At 40.3% G+C, this 19,065-nt stretch overlaps 2 protein-coding genes across 5 annotated transcripts; one reads left to right on the top strand and one right to left on the bottom strand.

Moving 5' to 3' along the window:
• Nucleotides 1-6,894: 6,894 nt before the first annotated feature.
• Nucleotides 6,895-12,525, bottom strand: LOC117594411 (cancer-related regulator of actin dynamics homolog). 4 transcript variants are annotated; one of them, XM_034291913.1, is made up of 13 exons: nt 11,650-12,525; nt 11,260-11,388; nt 10,951-11,055; nt 10,728-10,793; nt 10,304-10,451; nt 9,724-9,767; nt 9,507-9,572; nt 9,198-9,284; nt 9,006-9,041; nt 8,474-8,618; nt 8,178-8,249; nt 7,946-7,973; nt 6,895-7,055 (listed from the first exon to the last, which is right to left on the bottom strand). In XM_034291913.1, exons 1-13 carry the CDS (start codon nt 11,857-11,859, stop codon nt 6,905-6,907), a joined length of 1,287 nt encoding a protein of 428 aa, XP_034147804.1. In that variant the 5' UTR covers nt 11,860-12,525; the 3' UTR covers nt 6,895-6,904. The 4 variants fall into 4 exon arrangements, with proteins under 4 accessions (XP_034147804.1, XP_034147805.1, XP_034147806.1 ...); XM_034291914.1 differs by having other exon boundaries at nt 9,507-9,569; XM_034291915.1 differs by lacking the exon at nt 7,946-7,973.
• A 7-nt stretch (nt 12,526-12,532) lies between these two features.
• On the top strand, nt 12,533-15,948 carry LOC117594412. The gene is made up of 3 exons (XM_034291917.1): nt 12,533-12,539; nt 12,626-12,683; nt 12,999-15,948. Exon 3 carries the CDS (start codon nt 12,999-13,001, stop codon nt 14,217-14,219), a length of 1,221 nt encoding a protein of 406 aa, XP_034147808.1. The 5' UTR covers nt 12,533-12,539; nt 12,626-12,683; the 3' UTR covers nt 14,220-15,948.
• Nucleotides 15,949-19,065: the final 3,117 nt, after the last annotated feature.

Below are 19,065 nucleotides of genomic sequence, written 5' to 3'. Positions count from 1 at the left end.
CATTTTCAGTTCGATGACTCGCTGCTGAAGTGTTTATCCTAGATAAATGCCATGAGGGAAAAGGTCCCCTTGTTTGTGGGGAGGATTTGTGTATAAAAGTACTGATGTTCCTGATGAGTTCTATTAAAGAAATTCAAAAGCACTTCCAGAAATGAGACCGATAACATAAATAGACCATATATATATATATACACACATATATGACCCATATTAGCAGGTATGCTATAAGCAATAAGCATTATCACCTGTAGTTTAACTGGTGCTGCACAGTGGCCATAAAATAAATAATTAAATAGTCTGAAGCCTGTTTTTGTCTCTCTGCTTTTACCCTAATGGACTAATCATTACCTAGACCACTAACGAGATCTTTTGCCTAGTTTGCATCTTTTCTGATGGATTTTAACGCCCCCTGTCTGCACCATTTCAGATCCACCTGTAACACCATATGTCTCTAACTCACTCCCTGAGTTACACTACTTAACTAAACAATGAATCCACCTAAAAGGCATTGGGAAAGTGTGGCTCTATACTGATTTTAATGTAGTCCGACTCTCAACTATGCAGTCACTGTGAATTATAGAGTGTCTATCCACCACATGGAAAAGATACACATATACGGATATAACCAGATTAGGAATTATTTTCTATCGGGAAAGTATAAGTAATATGTGTGGGAGCAAATACACATACTGTATGACATTCAAATACACATACTGTATGACATTCAAATACACATACTGCATGACATTCAAATACACATACTGCATGACATTCAAATACACATACTGTATGACATTCAAATACGCATACTGTATGACATTCAAATACACATACTGTATGACATTCAAATACACATACTGTATGACATTCAAATACACACACTGTATGACATTCAAAGAGCTAATATAGATATCTAACAACTAACATATACAGCTGTGGAAAAAATTAAGAGACCACTCCTAATTTTTCTTAAATCAGCATCTCTACATGTATGGCAGCCATTCCATTCCAGTGTCTGTTAAAATCTGATTACTTCAACCAAATCTAATTTAACAAGGAAAAGTATAAAAAACACTGCTGTGGTCATCACTGTCCTCTTGCAATAGGACCAGCTGGATGTCAAAAACAGTGCAAGTAGTACCTCAAAAGTAATACGAATAAAAAAAAAATAACTATTAGGCATGACAAAAGAGTTGAAACGAAAAGCTTTGAGTTATGAAAAGAAGGGTTCATTTCTGGCTTTACTGGCAGAGGGATACAGTGAGCCTCAGGTTGCTTCCATCCGGAAAATTTCAAAGACGGTGGTTCATAAGAACAAGGTCAAGCAAAAGACACTGGGGACAACAAAGCTACAGACTGGCAGAGGGCGAAAACGACTGCCCACTGACCGAGATGACCGTCAACTCATTCGAATGTCACTCAACAACCACAGGATGACATCAAGTGACCTACAAAAAGAATGTCAAACAGCAGCTGGGGTGAAGTGCACGGTGAGGACGGTTCAAGACAGGCCCCTAGGGGCAGGGCTGAAGTCATGCAGAGCTAGAAAAATGCCCTTCATCAATGAGAAGCAAATAAGTTTTCAAAAGACATTAAGGACTGGAATGTAGAGGAATGGAGTATGGTCATCTTCTTTGACAAGAAAATTTTTTGCTTTTCCCAACACCTGGTCGTCTAATGATTAGACAGAGACCTGGAGAGGCCTACAAGCCACAGTGTCTCGCACCCACTGTGAAATTTGGTGGAGGATTGGTGATGATCTGGGGATGCTTCAGCAATTCTCCAAGCCACACAGCCAGGTCAATCAAGGTGTGGATGGAGGACCACCAGATCAAGACCCTGTCTTGACCAGCCCAATCTCAAAACATGAACCCCATTGAACACATCTGGAATTTGATCAAGAGGAAGATGGATGGTCACAAGTCATCAAACAAAGCCGAGCTACTTGAATTTTTGTGCCAGGAGTGGCATACAGTCACCCAACAGCAATGTGACAGATTGGTGGAGAGCATGCCAAGACGCATGAAAGCTGTGATTAAAAATATGGGTTATTCCACAAAATATTTATTTCCTAAGTTAAAACAATAATATTTTGTTGTTGAAAATGTTTTGCATTATTTGAGGTCTGAAAACAATGAAAACTTTTTTGGTTATTTTGACCAGTTGTTATTTTCTATAAATAGATACTTTAAATGACAATATTTTTATTTGGAATTTGGGAGTACTGTTGTCAGTAGTTTATAGAATAAAACAAAACTGTTCATTTTACTCAAACACATACCTAAATATTAAAACCAGAGAAACTGATAATTTTGCAGTGGTCTCTTAATTTTTTCCAGAGCTGTATGTGAAAGTTAAGTTCACACACATTATGAACGTGTACAATACATATAAAATACATTTTAGTCTTCTTAGTTTGCAAATAGATTAAAAATAACTATATTTAAAAGTACAGTGTTATTGTTTTTTACAAGGTAGGTTGACTGATTTTACTTAACCATGGGAGAACATAGGATTGACATTTTTAATAAACAACAGATGTTTCAGCTTGGCCGGCTGGTTGATCTTGCAACCTTCAAATTACGAGGAAGATGAGCTAACCGCTAGCCTACCTGCTATCGCTATGGTGTTATGTGAAAAATCAAAATATGTGTAAGGATTCCACCACAATGTTTGTCCAATATGGAAAAAATAAATATTCTTACACTATACTCTACCTGGAACATGGCAGCAAATACACAAGAAGAATCAAATATGTTCTGACCTATAGGATAATAAAAAAAAAACACAAGCTTCACACCAGGGTCTCATTTACAACCTTTCAACAGTCAAGCTGTCTTCAACAGGGTAGTGTGGTGGTGTGTAAGGGTAACCTTTACACAGAAATTATGCATATGGTCAAATTAAATCATGTAAGTTAAAGGAAGGAAATGGTGGAGAAGGAAGATGAGAAGGAGCATTAGAGCAAGAGGAAGAGAAACAGTAGGAGTGCCACCCAGGCTCGACCAGGAATGTCATCAACATGTCTTTAAGTCACAAAACATCATACCACCCAGGCTCGACCAGGAATGTCATCAACATGTCTTTAAGTCACAAAACATCATACCACCCAGGCTCGACCAGGAATGTCATCAACATGTCTTTAAGTCACAAAACATCATACCACCCAGGCTCGACCAGGAATGTCTTCAACATGTCTTTAAGTCACAAAACATCATACCACCCAGGCTCGACCAGGAATGTCTTCAACATGTCTTTAAGTCACAAAACATCATACCACCCAGGCTCGACCAGGAATGTCATCAAGTTAAGTCACAAAAAATCAAAGAGAAAACATATATTTTTGTTTAAGCTGTCATTGTCATTGAGATGGTCAGAACATACACTTTCCTTGCTGTATTCTTTTTAAATTATATGCCTGGCCTTGTGATTATGGCTCAATCCGTGCAGAGGAATCAAAGCACAGCAAGTGACTGGAGGAGTGCATAGAAACACACACTGTGTACACATGGGAGCCCCTACAGAAGGGTAGGGGCTCCAGCTCTTACCCTACCACTACCGGACCAAGATGGGTTTCTGTTCTGCTTCATCATTAATATCATCCACCAGGCGTCCAAGGTCTAAATAAGTCTCTGAATAAGTTCTGATCCGAGAATTGCAAAAAAGCGAACTGGCTTTGAGGTCCAGAGCTAGCCCATTAGCATGCTACATTAACCCAGAGAAGCACAGATGGACTAGACACACAGCCCTATGAAATGAAGGGATGAAATGAGAGATGACAGGAAGAACTGAGAGAGAGAAATATAATTCCTCCAATGCAATTGGGATGAACAGCAAATGGCCAAAGACTAGAGGACGTGATGCCAGAGTGTACAGTAAAATGGTATTAAATTATGCTAATACAATGACTACCGTTTTCAGAAAACATTACAGCAGAACTGAAAAGTACTGAACGCTAATCAGACAGTTAGTTCCTGAGGCTCATCAGCCTGCCTAGACATATCTATCTAGGAGAAACACCACTGTCCACCAACACAATCTGTACGTCTGTTCTATCTAGACCAGCCGTGAACACAGTTGTCCTTTATAGGGACCACTGAATCTCTGTCAGGACCTGTTTAGGACCACCAGCTCCTGAGCTGCTTCACAGAGATCTACAGCCAGGGCCAGTGACACAGAGAGAGAGAGACCAAGGAAAACACCCGGGTAGAGTGAGACAGAGAGAGGAGACATGGGAAGGAAAGAGGGGGAGAAGTGGGGGCGGTAGAAAAAGAGAGAGAGGGAGAAAGAGAGGGAGAAAGTACAGAAGAGGGAGAAAGAGAAGGATGGAGCAGGGAGGAGAAAGTGAGTGAGAAGCGATAGAGAGAGAGATGGGCCTGCTTGTCCAAGGTCATCCATCTGGAGAAGCCCTCTAACCCCCTCTGTCCTACACGGCCCACGCACACACACTAGCATACACACACTCTTACACACACACATGCTAGCAAGCACACACTCACACACACACATGCTAGCAAGCACACACTCACACACACACACACACATGTTAGCAAACACACACTCACACACACACACAAACACACAGGCTAGCATATACATACACACAAACAGCCCTGCCCCGGGTAAGAGGGACACAAGTGGAGCAGAAATGACTAACGATGAGCTTGGTTGTGCGTGTTTGTGTATGTGTGTGTGTGTATATGTGTGTGTTCTCAACTTCCATGTGTGTGTGTGGGTTGGTGTGTGTGTGGGTTGGTGTGTGTGTGTGTGTGTGTGCGTGTACGAATACTGTATCTCTCTTCCTGGAAGGAAGACATTACGGGTCATCAGACTTCGACCCCAGACAAATTGTGTGAGGTCATCACTACTCAACTCTTGTCATCGCTCAGGGTCAGTGTCACATAAAGTGGCCAGCGGGTTGCCATGGCAACTGGGGACCGTCTTAGTGAGTCGGGGCCATGGTAACGAGACCTGTGGGGCCCATTGGTGCCTGGGATGTGTCTAAAATGGCACCCTCGTCCCTACACAGCGCACTCCTTCGGATCACGGCCCATTTAGGAGATGGGAGTCATTTTGGCCACTCCTGTGGCTGTGGCTGAGGGGAGTTACGATCCAAACGGATTGGTGTCACAACCTGGAGGTCCTGAGTCCCTGTCATTTCTACACACCACACAAAAGTCAGGGTACCATTGGACCGTACCAGCTGAGTCTCCTCCTCCTCAATCCCCCACACCATCCTCCTCCTTCCCTCCTCCTCCTCCCCTCTCCTCCTCCTCTCTCCTCCTACTCCCCTGGCAGCTCATTTGTTATTCTTGTACTGTACTATTGTTTCACTATTTCATCTAATGTTGTCGTTCTCAATCTCTCTAGTTTCTGATCACGGTACATTTATTTATATTCACAGAGCGCCGTGAAATACGTTCCCTGTACGAAATCTGCTGAATAAATAAGGTTTAATTGGACTTGATTCAATTGACAAGCCTGTTTATTCTTAACCAGCAGGCAGATAAGGCAGTGCATTCTTAACCAACAGCCTGCGGGAAACAAGCTACCATTTGCTCCTTGATTTGTCTCTAATGTTCGGGCAGGAAACGGCCAGCAAATGGAACTCACCGCTGTCACGTCAATAAACATAGTTAGACAATCGACTGCATTGACTCATTACAACGCAACGTGGCAAGCAGCTCAATTCATTTCGAATGGAATGAAAATTCAATAGGAATGCCGGAGGGGTAAAAAAACGGGAGAGATGAGAGAGAGGGGGCAACCATGAGATAACCTGAAGTGACCGCTCCCGCCGTTTTCTGTGTGTGAGTAGGAACGCGTGCGCGAACACACGTGCGCGAACACGCGTGCGATTCCCTTTTCCGCGGTGTCACATGGTTATGTAAGCAATAGTATGCAGACGCAACAAAATACCCACAGTGTCTTGTCATCATCATCATCATCATCAACATCACTGCTCCTTAGTAGAAGAAAGGGCAATTTGTTGACAGCGCAACAGAGCATAGACTTGGATACACATTATCCCGAATGCTGATCAATAAAAAGTCTGTTCATTTAACTTCTCTGTTTGGCTTGTTGACAGCGTTTCATGGGGAACTGTTGCTCTCGTATTGTAGCATCGCCCAACATTTTGAGAAAAAAAAGACTTTCACCAGGCAGCTGTGTAATTTTCAATTTGATTGGGATAGAGGCCTACGGTACACAAGAAATAACCTGGAAGGTTCTAGTGATGTTAGTGACCATCTGGATGTCAAGGTGAAACAGTCCACCGCTTGTTGTGTCTCTGCAAGTCTGCCACGTCACAAAACTCCACCCAGTATGTTGGCTCTCGGTTTCCCTGAACTACTGTCCTGCAACAAGGAGAGGCAGGTACTGGAGATAGCATAGCCAATACAACCCACATGGAAATAACCTATATAAACATATATGTTTAAATATAGGTTTTGATATATGTTTTTAATATATGTGACATATATAAAATTGGCCGTTTTCCTATATTATATGTACATATATACACATATATGTACATATATGGGTACATATATGTACCTATATAGGTACATATATGCACGTATATATGTGTGCATATATGTACACATATATGCACATATGTGTACATATATACGGGCTTATATGTACCTATATAGGTACATATATGCACGTATATATGTACCCATATATGCACATATGTGTACATATATGGGTACATATATACGTGCATACATGTACCTATATAGGTACATATATGCAAGTATATATGGGTGCATATATGCATGTATATATGCACCTATATGTTTACCTATATATTAGTAAAATTATTAAAATCCATAGCTACTATGCAAAATAAATAAAAGCCCAAAATGTAGAAATGTACATTTATTTATTTACTTAAGAACAATCAAATAGAACAAGAACAAAAACAAGACAAAAAACTGAATAGAAAAAAAAAACTATTTATCTTGTTGATCTTCTCAGCTCCGTGAGCTTTGAATTGATAGATGTGCCTATCTGCCCTCGGCTGGCTGCCGGCCACTTCTTCAATGTAGCATCTAGAGAAGACAAAAATAATTAGACAGTATAATAATAATATAGTGCTTCATCAGGAACCCAAAGTGCTTACAGTACAGCTGCGACTGGAGACATATTTTGGATAAAGGGCTGACCATAATAAAAAATGTGTCATGTAAACACGTCAATTGGAAGATTCTGATTGGATTCTGCTAAATCTGAAAGAAATTCTGATTGGAAACATCACCCCCCCTTTTTGGGGGGGGGGCATTGTTCTTTCATATGCACACGTCCGTCATGGGAACTGCATTGTTAACAGTCACACAGTCAATCATGTGCATCCAAAGCAGAGAAAATTCATGGATAGGAAAAATGTTGCCACTCCCGAGTTTTTTGTTTAGCTTAAAACACAGGTGAAGTACAACTTCTGCAGTTGTTTTAGGGAAATTAAGACCGCTCTGCGGATGTCAAAATGCTATTATTCTGAATAAGGCTTGGTGCATGTTTATGCACGTCATGATTAGATTATTTGTTTCCATGTAAACAGATTCAGATATTCTAATCCCTCAAATTTTTTATCTGATGTAAGAAACTTTGCACATGTAAACATATCTAGTTGTCAATGGGCTGCACTTTTATAGCATTTTCCTGCACCCCCAAAATACATTACAATGTCCTCCCATTGACCCATTCACACACACATTCCACCCGCGAGCTGCCATGCTAGGTTTACTCGAAGTGCAATAAGATCAAGCAATAAAATCAAGCAAATCAATAACCGGTATAGACAAAATAAGGCACAAACACAGGACAGAGGGGATTAAGGTGAAGGAGGGGTGAATATGATTATTTAAGAACACTTCAGACGACAACAATATGCCATGAGGTTATTTGCAACACTATATGTTCTACAAAATAGAGGACTACACACCTTACAGCGCAATACCCCAGCAATGTGGCTTTAGAAGAGGAAAGGTAGGATCAAGAAGTCAGAAAGCGATGAATTAGTAGCAGATACAGTAACAATAATTGGTGCCCTACTTTATGCAGTCTCCATTGATGCCTAATAAATTTTGTTACAAGTAGGCTATGGTTAAAGTGGTGAACTTATAAAGTCTTAAAAGTTTGGTTTTCCCTTCTCAATGCATTATGCATTTACTCACCAATAATGGCTGCCTTTTTAATTTGGTCAAGTGCGACCAGCTGGTCCCCATCCCCTCTGGTTGGCTTCCCACCTTAAAGTAATATTTCAAAATTATTATGAAAGGGGTGTAAAATGAAGGTGGAGAAAGCAAGAGTTTTTTTTATATACACATCATGTTTTCTTGAGGTGCAAGGAAATACAAAAATGCCAAGTAAAAAAGCGATGGTATGCCCGCACACACATAATTTATTCCACAGAATATGACTGTTTTTTTTTTTCAAGGACAGAAGAGATTAGGAACATGTTGTTTTGTACCATTCAGGTTGCTTTTCAGCAAAGTCTCCAAATCAAAGGTGCCCAGCAGGAGATTCCGCACCATGGCAGTAGCAGAGGGGGCAAGGCGGGCTGCTTTCCACGCTTCTGCCTGGCAAAACACCCCAGAGCCCTTTATAACTTCCATCTGAAAAATAATTTCACATCACAATATACATTTATTGGCAATTTTTAGAAACTTTTTCATGTTTCATATTGATTCTTATGCTTAGCTTCCCAATAGTTAATAGGTTTTTATGTATAAATGCAGATTAATGATATGTATAAATGCAGATGAATGATAAAGAAATGAAACAAATTAATCACTGCCCAAAACGTTATTAAAGGAGAGAAGGAGGAGGACAGGGTGGGGGGAAAGGAGGAGGTTGGATGGAGAGTAGGGAAGGAGAAAAGACAGTGGGTGGAGAGGAGTGAAGGGGGGCAGGAGGAGAGGATGATTGTCACTTATAACACTAATTGGCTCCTACAAAGCACACAGTTTATACCCATCCTTACTACATAATATGTTATTCACCTGTGTTTTCGCTGAGGTCTCAGCTGTTGCTGCAGTCTTGTTAGAGAAGAAAAACATTGTTAAACTCTTCAACAATTTTATAAATATGGGGCAAGTAAATTACATATTACCACTAACTATCCCAACATAAAAATCCCTATAGCTCAGTTGGAACCTTAAGTAAAATCTGAGGTATAAAAGGGTTACACACACCTGTGGTGTCTCTCGAAAGCGCTCAGTCACCATGGGACTCTCTTTAAAGGGCTCGGTGTCCTCTGGGCTCTGTCTCCTCTCTGGAGTCTTAGAGAAGAAAGAAACATAGTCAAACTCAACAATTTCTATTCATCCAAGCAAGCCACTATAGATTCTTATTTACAGGGGGGGCTTGAAAAACATTAAACATGCCAATAAATTAAAGTTACATGCAAAAGTAATCAGCCAAACATAATAAAAATCCATATAGCTCTGTTTGAGTAACAAGTAAAATAAATAAATAAATAAAAATGCAAGGGGGTTACTCACCGGTTGCATTTCTCCAAAAGTCGAGAAGGAGGAATCTAGATCCTCCACAGGAGTCCTTCCAGTCTTCTTCATAGAAGAAAAATATAGTTATTCTCTTAAATAAATTAAAGTGTAAATACATAAAAAATTAACACTATCAATCAGCCCAACATCACAAGTCTCTCCAGTTCTGCTTGAGAAACAATTTTAAAAAGCAATGAAAATCAGAGGAACTTACCTTTTGAGCAATAATGGCGATGTCACTTTTCATTTGAGGGATTTCTAGAAAGAGGTTATATAAATAAAAAACTATAATTACAATCACTAGATCAAAATAGCACCCAGCAACTCAGTGCCCTTACTCTTCGAAAGACATTTCCTGCAGGTGTGAACTCAAGCTAAAACCCTCCAAAGCCCATTGATAAGGCTCTGCATAGGAAACCTGGTTGTGAACGCAATTTTCTTTCTCCAATTTCTCCCAAATTCTAATTCCCCAGGGTTTTTTTCTGGAGCCGATTGCCTTCTTGAGCCGTTGAAGGCAGAAAAGCATCATTTATTCTCATGAACTGTATGTTCTCTAGGCCATGACTTTTGTTAACCCTCTACAAATTCCTCCAGAAAGAGACAAATAAATATAAATCTAATTTGAATCTTATCAACGGCTATATGAGCACACACACTACCTCACCAGCTAACAACATATTTTGCCAAACACGTGTTTCAGCCCATAACATTTCTAAGTTTACACTTCTCTGCCACCGCAATATCCATCTCCAGAAAAAACCTTGCTAATAAATATAAAAATTAGGAATACTTACGATTGATGATAATGTCTTTCAGACGTGCATTTTCATTTTTAAGAGAATGGACTTCATTTCTCAACTCCTGCAAATTTCTTTGCATTTGGTCAAGTTTCCTTCTCTCCCACATCTGTTCATCCAGGTGTTTTCTAAATTCAGCAGCTGTCTACGAGAAAGAGACAGAGAGAAGAACAACAGCTAATTGTTATATAACTTATTTTGTAAATGGTTGATTCTGATTGGCTGGGAGGATGTCACGAGAGGTGTAAGAGGAAGGTGGCAAGAAGTCTAGGGCAGAAGTCCCTCCACTTGGCTATATGTAACTGGTTGTCTGGCCTCCTGGTGGTTATTCCTTACTTAAAACATGAAACTTCCTCATCTTGTATGTCATGTAATGTATGTATGTAATACACCACACAATGGATGTCATCATTTAGGCTACCTTTTTCTTAGAGGGTGGTACTATGTCCTCTTCATCCCCAATACGCTCCTCCTCTTCGCTGGCCCGCTGGGAGGGAGAGAGAAAGTGAGAGGACAAAGTTGCCTACTGTGCCGGTGTCATACCTTGTTACAGCTACTGGTAATGCACTTTATTATAAAAGTCTTACTTATCTTTACTGTATTGCAATGTAACAACACACACTGGATGCAGACTGGTAGTGTACCTTGTTCTTTGAAGGCCTGTCATGACGCGCCTCATCCTCCTCCTCCTCCTTCTCCTCCTCCTCCTCGTGGTTGTATTTAGAAGGACATCTCTTTTTATTGTCAACCTTGACAGAGAGAAACAGACTGACTTTTAGCCCAACTCTTATTAACTTACGTTACACCACCTTGCACATACATCTTGTCAACAAAGCACATGAAATCATCATAGATGACACAATTACAAACCTACACACATGCCTACACATTAAGAAACAAGAGAGAGAGGGGGAGATCATTTAAGTAAAGCACCAATTGGTGCAGTCAGTTACCCTTTTCTTTGAAGCCTTCTCAGTCTGCCCCTGATCACGGTACTTTGAGTTTGGGATGTTTTGTTTGCTGTGTGACTTCTTTCTCCATCTCGATCCCACGCAGTTTAATTTGGAGAGTTTTTTCAAATTCTGGTGCAATAAAATTAAAATGTTATCATGAACTGCAAACGTTTGTCTAATCATGCTTAACGTTACCAAATCTAACATTAGTCCCAATTGGACTTCGCTTACATTAGCAAATTATGTAGCTAACATGAGCCAGAAAGCGAAGCTATTGCTAACCAGGGACCTAGCAAGATCCATTTTAGACTTCTTTAAGAGCGAGAAAAAACATTAAATGTGGTATGTAACTACATAACGTCAGATAAAGTTAGCATGTAACATACTTGCCACGTCAATAATTCTTGCTCGGTGCACCGGCCAGGGTTGGCGGCCTTTTCGCCATTCCACCAGCTTCTCGTTTTTTTCAGTCCTTTCAAGAAATGTTTTTACTGAAAAATTCCGGACACAGTCGAGAGCCAAAATACTATGGGCCCCTCTATCCTCACCCTCAGTCCATTCAAGTAGGACATAGCGGATCTCCAACGCTGATATCGCCATTTTTACGCCCAGCCGTTATCTTTCGGCGCGAAAGATAGTGTGCTGGGCCGCATGCGGATGACGTCATCAACTACGCGACGCTGTAGCGGCTGATCGGTGGCAGCAGAGTGGAGAAATGCAATTTAGACGCAATTAAAGAAAAGCAATAGATATGGATCCAGTACGTTACAAAAGGTACCTCGTTGACGACGAAGCACCCGTTCCAGAAAGAACAAAGAGAAGACGTAAACGAAAGTAAGTCTTGTAACAAAACGTACTAGAAGCTAGCTAGCTAAATTAGCCAGCTAACAAAGCTACCAGCTACAGATCATTTCCTATACCATGTAAACGCATGTGGCATAATTCCCCTTAATGTATGTTAAGTATGTTTGTATAAAGGTAAAATGTATCTTTCCATGTCCACTGTACCTTTCCATGTCCAAAGTAAATAAATAAAGAAAACTGTTCAAGTTGGAACTCTAGCCAGGAAAATATTTCACTTTGTGTGTTTTGAATCTACAGTCTTAAAGGTTTCACCTCATGAATGGAATTTACCTGCTTGGACTTAATCAATCAGTCATATCAATCCTATTATATTGAGTGATGCATGAAGTGTTTTAACATTACCACAACATTTTTGTTAGGGACATTTCTGAAGATATGGGTGATGATGAAGAAGCTGTGGCCTCTTCTACAACTCAGTAAGTAGAAAACACGCACACCAAATTAAATACCAAATAAAAAAACCTACATATTTCTTGCTGAATGATTTTTATTTTTATTTTAGGTATCTCACCCAAGAGGACAATCAAGATGACCCGGTGTCTACTGCTTCTGATGACACAGTAAGTGGCTAAAAATGGCAAAAATAATAAAGTTAGGTGTTTTTTGTTTTGTTCGTGCTTGTGCATGCACACTAGTTAATGTAAATCATCATAGATAATTCCACAACCCAATTCTTCCTGATGTTGCTTAAAGTGTCAGAAAAATATACATGTGGACAAAAGGGGGCATAAAATTAATTTGGAGAAGACTGTTAAAAAAAATAAACAAAGACACTTGAGCCTTCAAATGCAAGTGGTTACCAACCACATGAAATGGTACATTTGTATGAGTCTGTGCAAATTTGGGATTGCTAATCCAATGTTTTAAATTCACAGATGAACCAACCCATACCTGGCCCTAGCTCTTCACCTGGGGAGCCAGTAGAGGAACATCTAGAAGACCCCACAAGTCCAACTTTAGACCAGAAACCAACAAAAGAACAGGTGGAACTCCTGCTGCTGGCATTAAAACTCAAACATGGATTAACAAATAGAGCCTTGGAGGACATCATGCATCTTATCAACTTTATTGCTGGTCCTGGTGGGGAATTGGTTAGTGGCTCAAAGTACCTTTTCTACAAAGCATTTGATTCAGTGAAAGACATATTAGAAGTACATTATGTGTGCAAGAGTTGCAAGGTAAGCATGCAGGAAGGTCCCTTTAATGTCAAGTGCCCAGTCTGTGACCAGGACACATCAAAAGCGCATGCACAAAAAGACCAGTGTTTTTTGTACTTGCCACTAAAATACCAAATTAAAAAACTGCTTGAGGACCACCAATTAGGGAAACACCTGAAACACCGCTTTGAGAAGAAGGATGCCTCCATCAAAGATATATATGATGGACATTTATACAAAAAACGATCACCCCTTGCATCACCAGACAGCATATCACTGACTTTCAACTGTGATGGAGTGCCAGTGCACAAATCAAACACAAAAAGTTTGTGGCCAATTTTGTGTACTATTAATGAACTGCCAATACAGCTACGTGCAAAACATGTTATGCTTTGTGGCCTGTGGTTTGGTCAAAACAAACCAAATATGAACACTTACATGAAACCATTTGTCGATGAATGCATAGAGTTGTACTCTAATGGTCTTATATGGGAAAGTGAAAGTGGGGAAATTGTCACAAGTAAAGTACTGCTTACTACCATGGTGGCAGATTCAGTTGCTCGGCCACTGATTCAGAACTTTAAACAGTTTAATGGTGAGTTTGGGTGTTCTTTTTGTATGCAGAAAGGAACAAGTGTGCTAAAACGCAGGGGGCGTGTAAGGGCTTATCCCTATGAAAAAGCAGAGTTGAGGAATCCCTCCCAGACTGATGATCTGGTGGAAGAGGCTCTTGCTGGAAACCCCACTAAGGGAGTGAAAGGGCCTAGTATTTTGTCTTGTCTACCTGATTTTAATATCATTGATGGCTGTGTTCCAGATTATATGCACAGTGTGCTGCTGGGTGTAGCAAGAAGCATCACCACGCTGTGGTTTCATTCTGAAAACAACCAATCGCCATGGTATATCGGACACTCAACAGAACAGATTGATGACATTTGAACTTCTATTAAACCCCCCTGTAATGTTTCCCGTGTCCCTCGCTCAGTGAAAGAGAAAAAGTTCTGGAAGGCACACGAGTGGAACATGTGGTTGTTTTATTACAGCATACCAACATTGAAAGGGGTCTTACCTGAAAAATATCTGAAGCACTGGTTTAAGTTGGTAAAGGGGGTTTCTCTTCTACTCGGTGAGAATATATCACCACTGCACATATCAGAATCTGAGGGGTTGCTAACAGAGTTTGTTCAGGAAATGGAGACCCTTTATGGGATCAATAATGTCACTTTCAATGTACATTTGTGCCTTCATCTGCCCAATACTGTGAGGAACTGGGGTCCCCTCTGGGCACAGTCTGCATTTGTGTTTGAGTCATACAATGGGATCATTTTAGATATGATAAAGAGCAGCCAGGGAGTTTCTCTGCAGATAATGAAAACAGTTTGGCTACAGGTTGCATTTCCATCATTTTCCCAAAAAACCATGGTGGCAGCTTCTGATGATTACTTAGCTCTCTTAGAGTCTTTTTCAGTTGAGAAAAAAATGGTGCAGGAAGTAAGTCGCTGTCATGGTGTTACATCTCTGGGTAGGCCTAAAATTTGTATGATCAGAAATGATGATTTTCTGGCCTTGAACAGCATCAGCAACCTTGAAAATAGAGTCACTGTGAAGTATTTTTGCAGAGTAGTGGTTAATCTTGAAATAGTTCATTCACAAAACTACTCACGTACTTTTCGGAGAAACTCGTAGACTGTCATTCTTTCTGATCGAGAGGAAAGTATTTTCTCTGTGAAGACATTCATTGTCTGTGATCTGGGGCAGGGGGAGACATGTTATGCAGTGGGGAAGTACTACCAAAAAGTGAAACAGGACATCTGCGGTCAATTTAAGAATCCTTGTTATTACGTCCCTGTAAGGAAATGTCTGGGGCCTTTAGTTGCTATACAAGCATCTCAGATAAAAGAAAAGTGTCTGTTTGTTAAAACTGTGAACAGAAATGTTGACATTGTCTTCAAATTCATTAACCACAGTGAAATGCTCAGATAGATGTGGGATGATGATGATTACCTGAATGTATATTCTATGTACTTTTCTTTTGTTAGTTTTTTTGCTACATTCAGACTGTAATGACCTTTCAGCCATATTCTGGAAAATGCATTAAGACAATACAGAAAACATTGCATTTGGTGGATGTAACGGTGAATGTGTGGATGTGTATGAGCTGTAATGTGAATCTGGAAGTGACTTGAAATTGGAAAAAAGGCTTGATTGACAAAAATAAAAAAAACACAAACCATTTTGTTATACATTTCCTTCTTTTCCACTATTGACCTTGTAAATGTTTCAGGAAAACGTGTAGACATCATAGCTTTCCATCTCCTCTCACTTAAGTGCCATAGTTAAATTCCATAACATGCCAATTAGATGTGATACCCATTTCACGTGTTCGCACATACATAAGTTCTTGCATAATTTTTTTTAGTTATTTCTTAGTTATTGCCTTGATAATAGAAAATATGAGCTAGGCATCATGTATGACAGTTTCCAAAGTGAGATATGAGCTACAAAATGACCAGATCTTGCCATGAGCTAGGAGACGTATCTTGTATGTACATATAGGGCTTATATGTGGATATAAAGAAGCAATACAGGAGACCTATATGGCCTGTATATGCACATATATGCACCTCAATTTTGCCTATATGTGGCATATACACGCATATATGCAGCATATATATTATCATATATGTGCATATATGCAGCATATATGCAGCATATATGTGCATATAGACTGCATATAGGTTACATATATGCGCATATATCCTCATATAGGTTCTTTCCATGTGGGAAGGCTGTAAGACAATGGGTGGAGTGCAGAAACGGGTTCATTCAGTTCCAGAAAATGCAAAGAATAAAGTGGTTTTGACTATCTGTTTAGCCTTGAACGTATCTTTTGTATTATTCAATTCAAACATATGGGTACTGCACTGATTGAAAAGGAAAGATAAAACATGCAACAAAAACAAACAAAACTAAACTAAATAACAGTGATAACAAAACCTATGTAAAATTGCAGAAACATGAAATAACAGTAGCCACAGTTCACCACATTCCTGCTGTGTAGACACTGTTAGATAAAAGGGTAAGGTGTCTTATTTCTAACTCAGCAAGACTGTCTCTATTTGACAGAAAGGTGCATAATTTTCCTAGGAACTGTAATTTTAAGGGGAAACTTGACACATGTGGTTAGGCCTAGGTTTGCTCACCACTCACCAGACTGGCCCACAACTAAGGTGCTGTCCCTACACACTGGGCCCAGACGCAGTGTTTAAAAGCTAGGGAAGAGCGCCATCTTGAACAAATCCACTACACTGGGATCAGAGACGCATAGGAACGCCGATCAAGGCTTGTCGCGCTTGACTGCTGCTGGTCTCTGGGACAATCGGAGGAGCCGGGGAGAGGAGGCAAGTCGTCAAGGAGATGGCGTTGTCGTGGAGTCGGCGTTGTCGTGGAGTCGGCGTTGCCTCGTAGGCAGAGGCTACATGTGTCGGTGTTAACAGCAGAGTGTGGGGAGGCAATGTGTTCCGCGTGCGTCTCATATTTCCTACTCCTCCATTTCATCTACTTCACCAGCTGTTCATCTTTTCACTCAGTTTCCTCCAGATTCCTCACACATCTGTCGTCCCACCCATCTCCCTCCCTCGCTCCGTCATTATCTTACACTGTACAGCCATCAGGGTAGTGTTGACAGGGAGATGTGCCTTAGTTCCACTGCCACAGCTGTACACAGAGCTTATTGAGATGCATCCTGGGTGCAATAGCATTATTCCTCTGGTGGTTTAAACAAATCAACCAGCACTGAACTGTATTAGCCAAGGTCAGAATAAAAAGTGCACTACAGACTAATTACTCTCTTCTGCAACCAACTGGATCAAATCCGGCAGCATCTCCGCGTGCTCCCCTACGCTTCCCTTCCTTTACACATTTTATTTTCCTTCATTTTGGTGATTCCGTTGTTCTTTTCTCTGAACTATCATATTCTTTTGCATCTTTTCCTGCATGTGCCTGAGAAGAAATGTCCTTGCAAAACTTTTAAGAGGAGATTTTCTTTCCAAAATGCCTTTTCTGCCTCTACATGGTTGAAAGAATATACAATAAAATCTGAAAGACTCCCAAAGGTTTGTCTGAAGTCAGGGATGAAAGACAGAGACATGGAGGGATGGAGAAAGGGTGAAAGAGGAGAGGGGTTTTGATCCAGCGTCCTTAGTGGGGGAGAAAGTGAGAAAGAGCTCAGGGAGAGAGTGTCCTCTAAAAAAAAGAAGGTCTTCTTTGATTTAACCGCTTTTCCTTTAACCTCAAACACTGCTTCTAAACTCAGAGAGGTAAAAGCAGGAAAAACACACACGCACACACACGTCTACACCTCCTCTTCTTGACTCCTCTGAGAAGTGTTCCTTAGAAAAACCATGATAGCTCTTATGCTGGAAGTTTGATTCAGTAATTAACCTGCTAATTATCTAAATTCACTGTAATGGTTACAGTCATCTATCCCAGTGGGAGAGAGAGAGAGGGATAGCTAAAGAGAGCAATAGAGAGAAAGAAAGAGCTGGAGATAGAGAGACGGAAGCAAAGGAGTGTGAAAGAGGGAGAGAAGATTCAGAGACTAACACCAGGAACTCGCTATTTGGAAAACATAAAAGAATTGAGTGAAGAGAGTATTAGCAAATGTATTTGTCCTCTACCCCAACCCTTCAAATAAAACAAGCTGAAGCCAAACAGTTGCTGATGTGTGTCAAGGCCTAGCGTTAAGGCCTCTCTCTGGGTTGCTAACAGACCACTTTATTATGACAGGGGAAGAACGGCTGTCCGGTCTAGAAGAGGATTTACACTTGAAGTATAAAGGGCAGCACACAGGATTGTGAAGATCTTTAAGGATATTATTTTTACCGAAAACAGTCAGGTAACCAAGCTTTTAATCAGATTATATGTTTGTTAAGATATAATTATAAAATCACAAAGAGATGTTATGAATGTATTTGACTTGCCAATGGCATTTAAGATACTCAATGGGTGGGGACAGCCGAAGGCAGCCAGGAACGAGATTCCTAGAGTACACAAACTATCTCTAATTTGGGTCCAAAGAGGACAGCTCGGGATATGGTAGGTCAGTCCATTTCTGGTTTGCGTCGCAGGTGGTAAACGGTCAAGAAGGCCTGCTCAGACTAAACTTCTTTAAGACCCGTAGGACCTCTGTCTCTCACTCACTTTCTGTAGCTCTCATCTTCTCTCGCTCGTTTTTTCTCAATCCCTTTCTTCTCTCTCTCATTCTCTCCCTCTATTTTTCTCAATCCCTCTTTTCTCTCTCTCATTCACTCCCTCCATTTCGTGTGTCTCTCACAATTATTTTCAAAAGAAAAACTCTGATACCAAATCATCCAGTAAAGATAAATGTTTAACCGCAGTATGTGTGTGTCCTGACAAGTATACTAAGAAAGTAGATATTCTGAAGACAGGACTGATTGCCTCTCAGTTGTAACAAAGGCTTTTTTAAGCTTGGTGTTAAGGTTAGAGTTAGGGCATTAAGTTAGGTTTGGAGTTGACTCGATGACAGGGAAAATAGAATACTTAGTATTCTTTAAAAAATATGATAAATTATGTATAGGTTTTGAATTACAGTTAGAATTACAGTTTTGTTAAGATTACGGCTAAGGCAAAGGTTTGTTTTTTGGGTTGGGTTTCTTTTTTTTGTTTCCCCACTTTCCTAATGTCAAATTTGGGATTATGGCCTTGGTGCAGAAGAGTCTAAGTTCTAACAGTGTTTCCTCCAAAGCACATCTAGCCAAGTTGT

The sequence above is a fragment of the Esox lucius genome, chromosome 4 (assembly GCF_011004845.1).
Source record: "Esox lucius isolate fEsoLuc1 chromosome 4, fEsoLuc1.pri, whole genome shotgun sequence".
Classification (NCBI taxonomy): Eukaryota; Metazoa; Chordata; class Actinopteri; order Esociformes; family Esocidae; genus Esox; species Esox lucius.
Note: the sequence above shows the minus strand (reverse complement) of the source record. Positions and strands in the feature narration are given on the sequence as shown.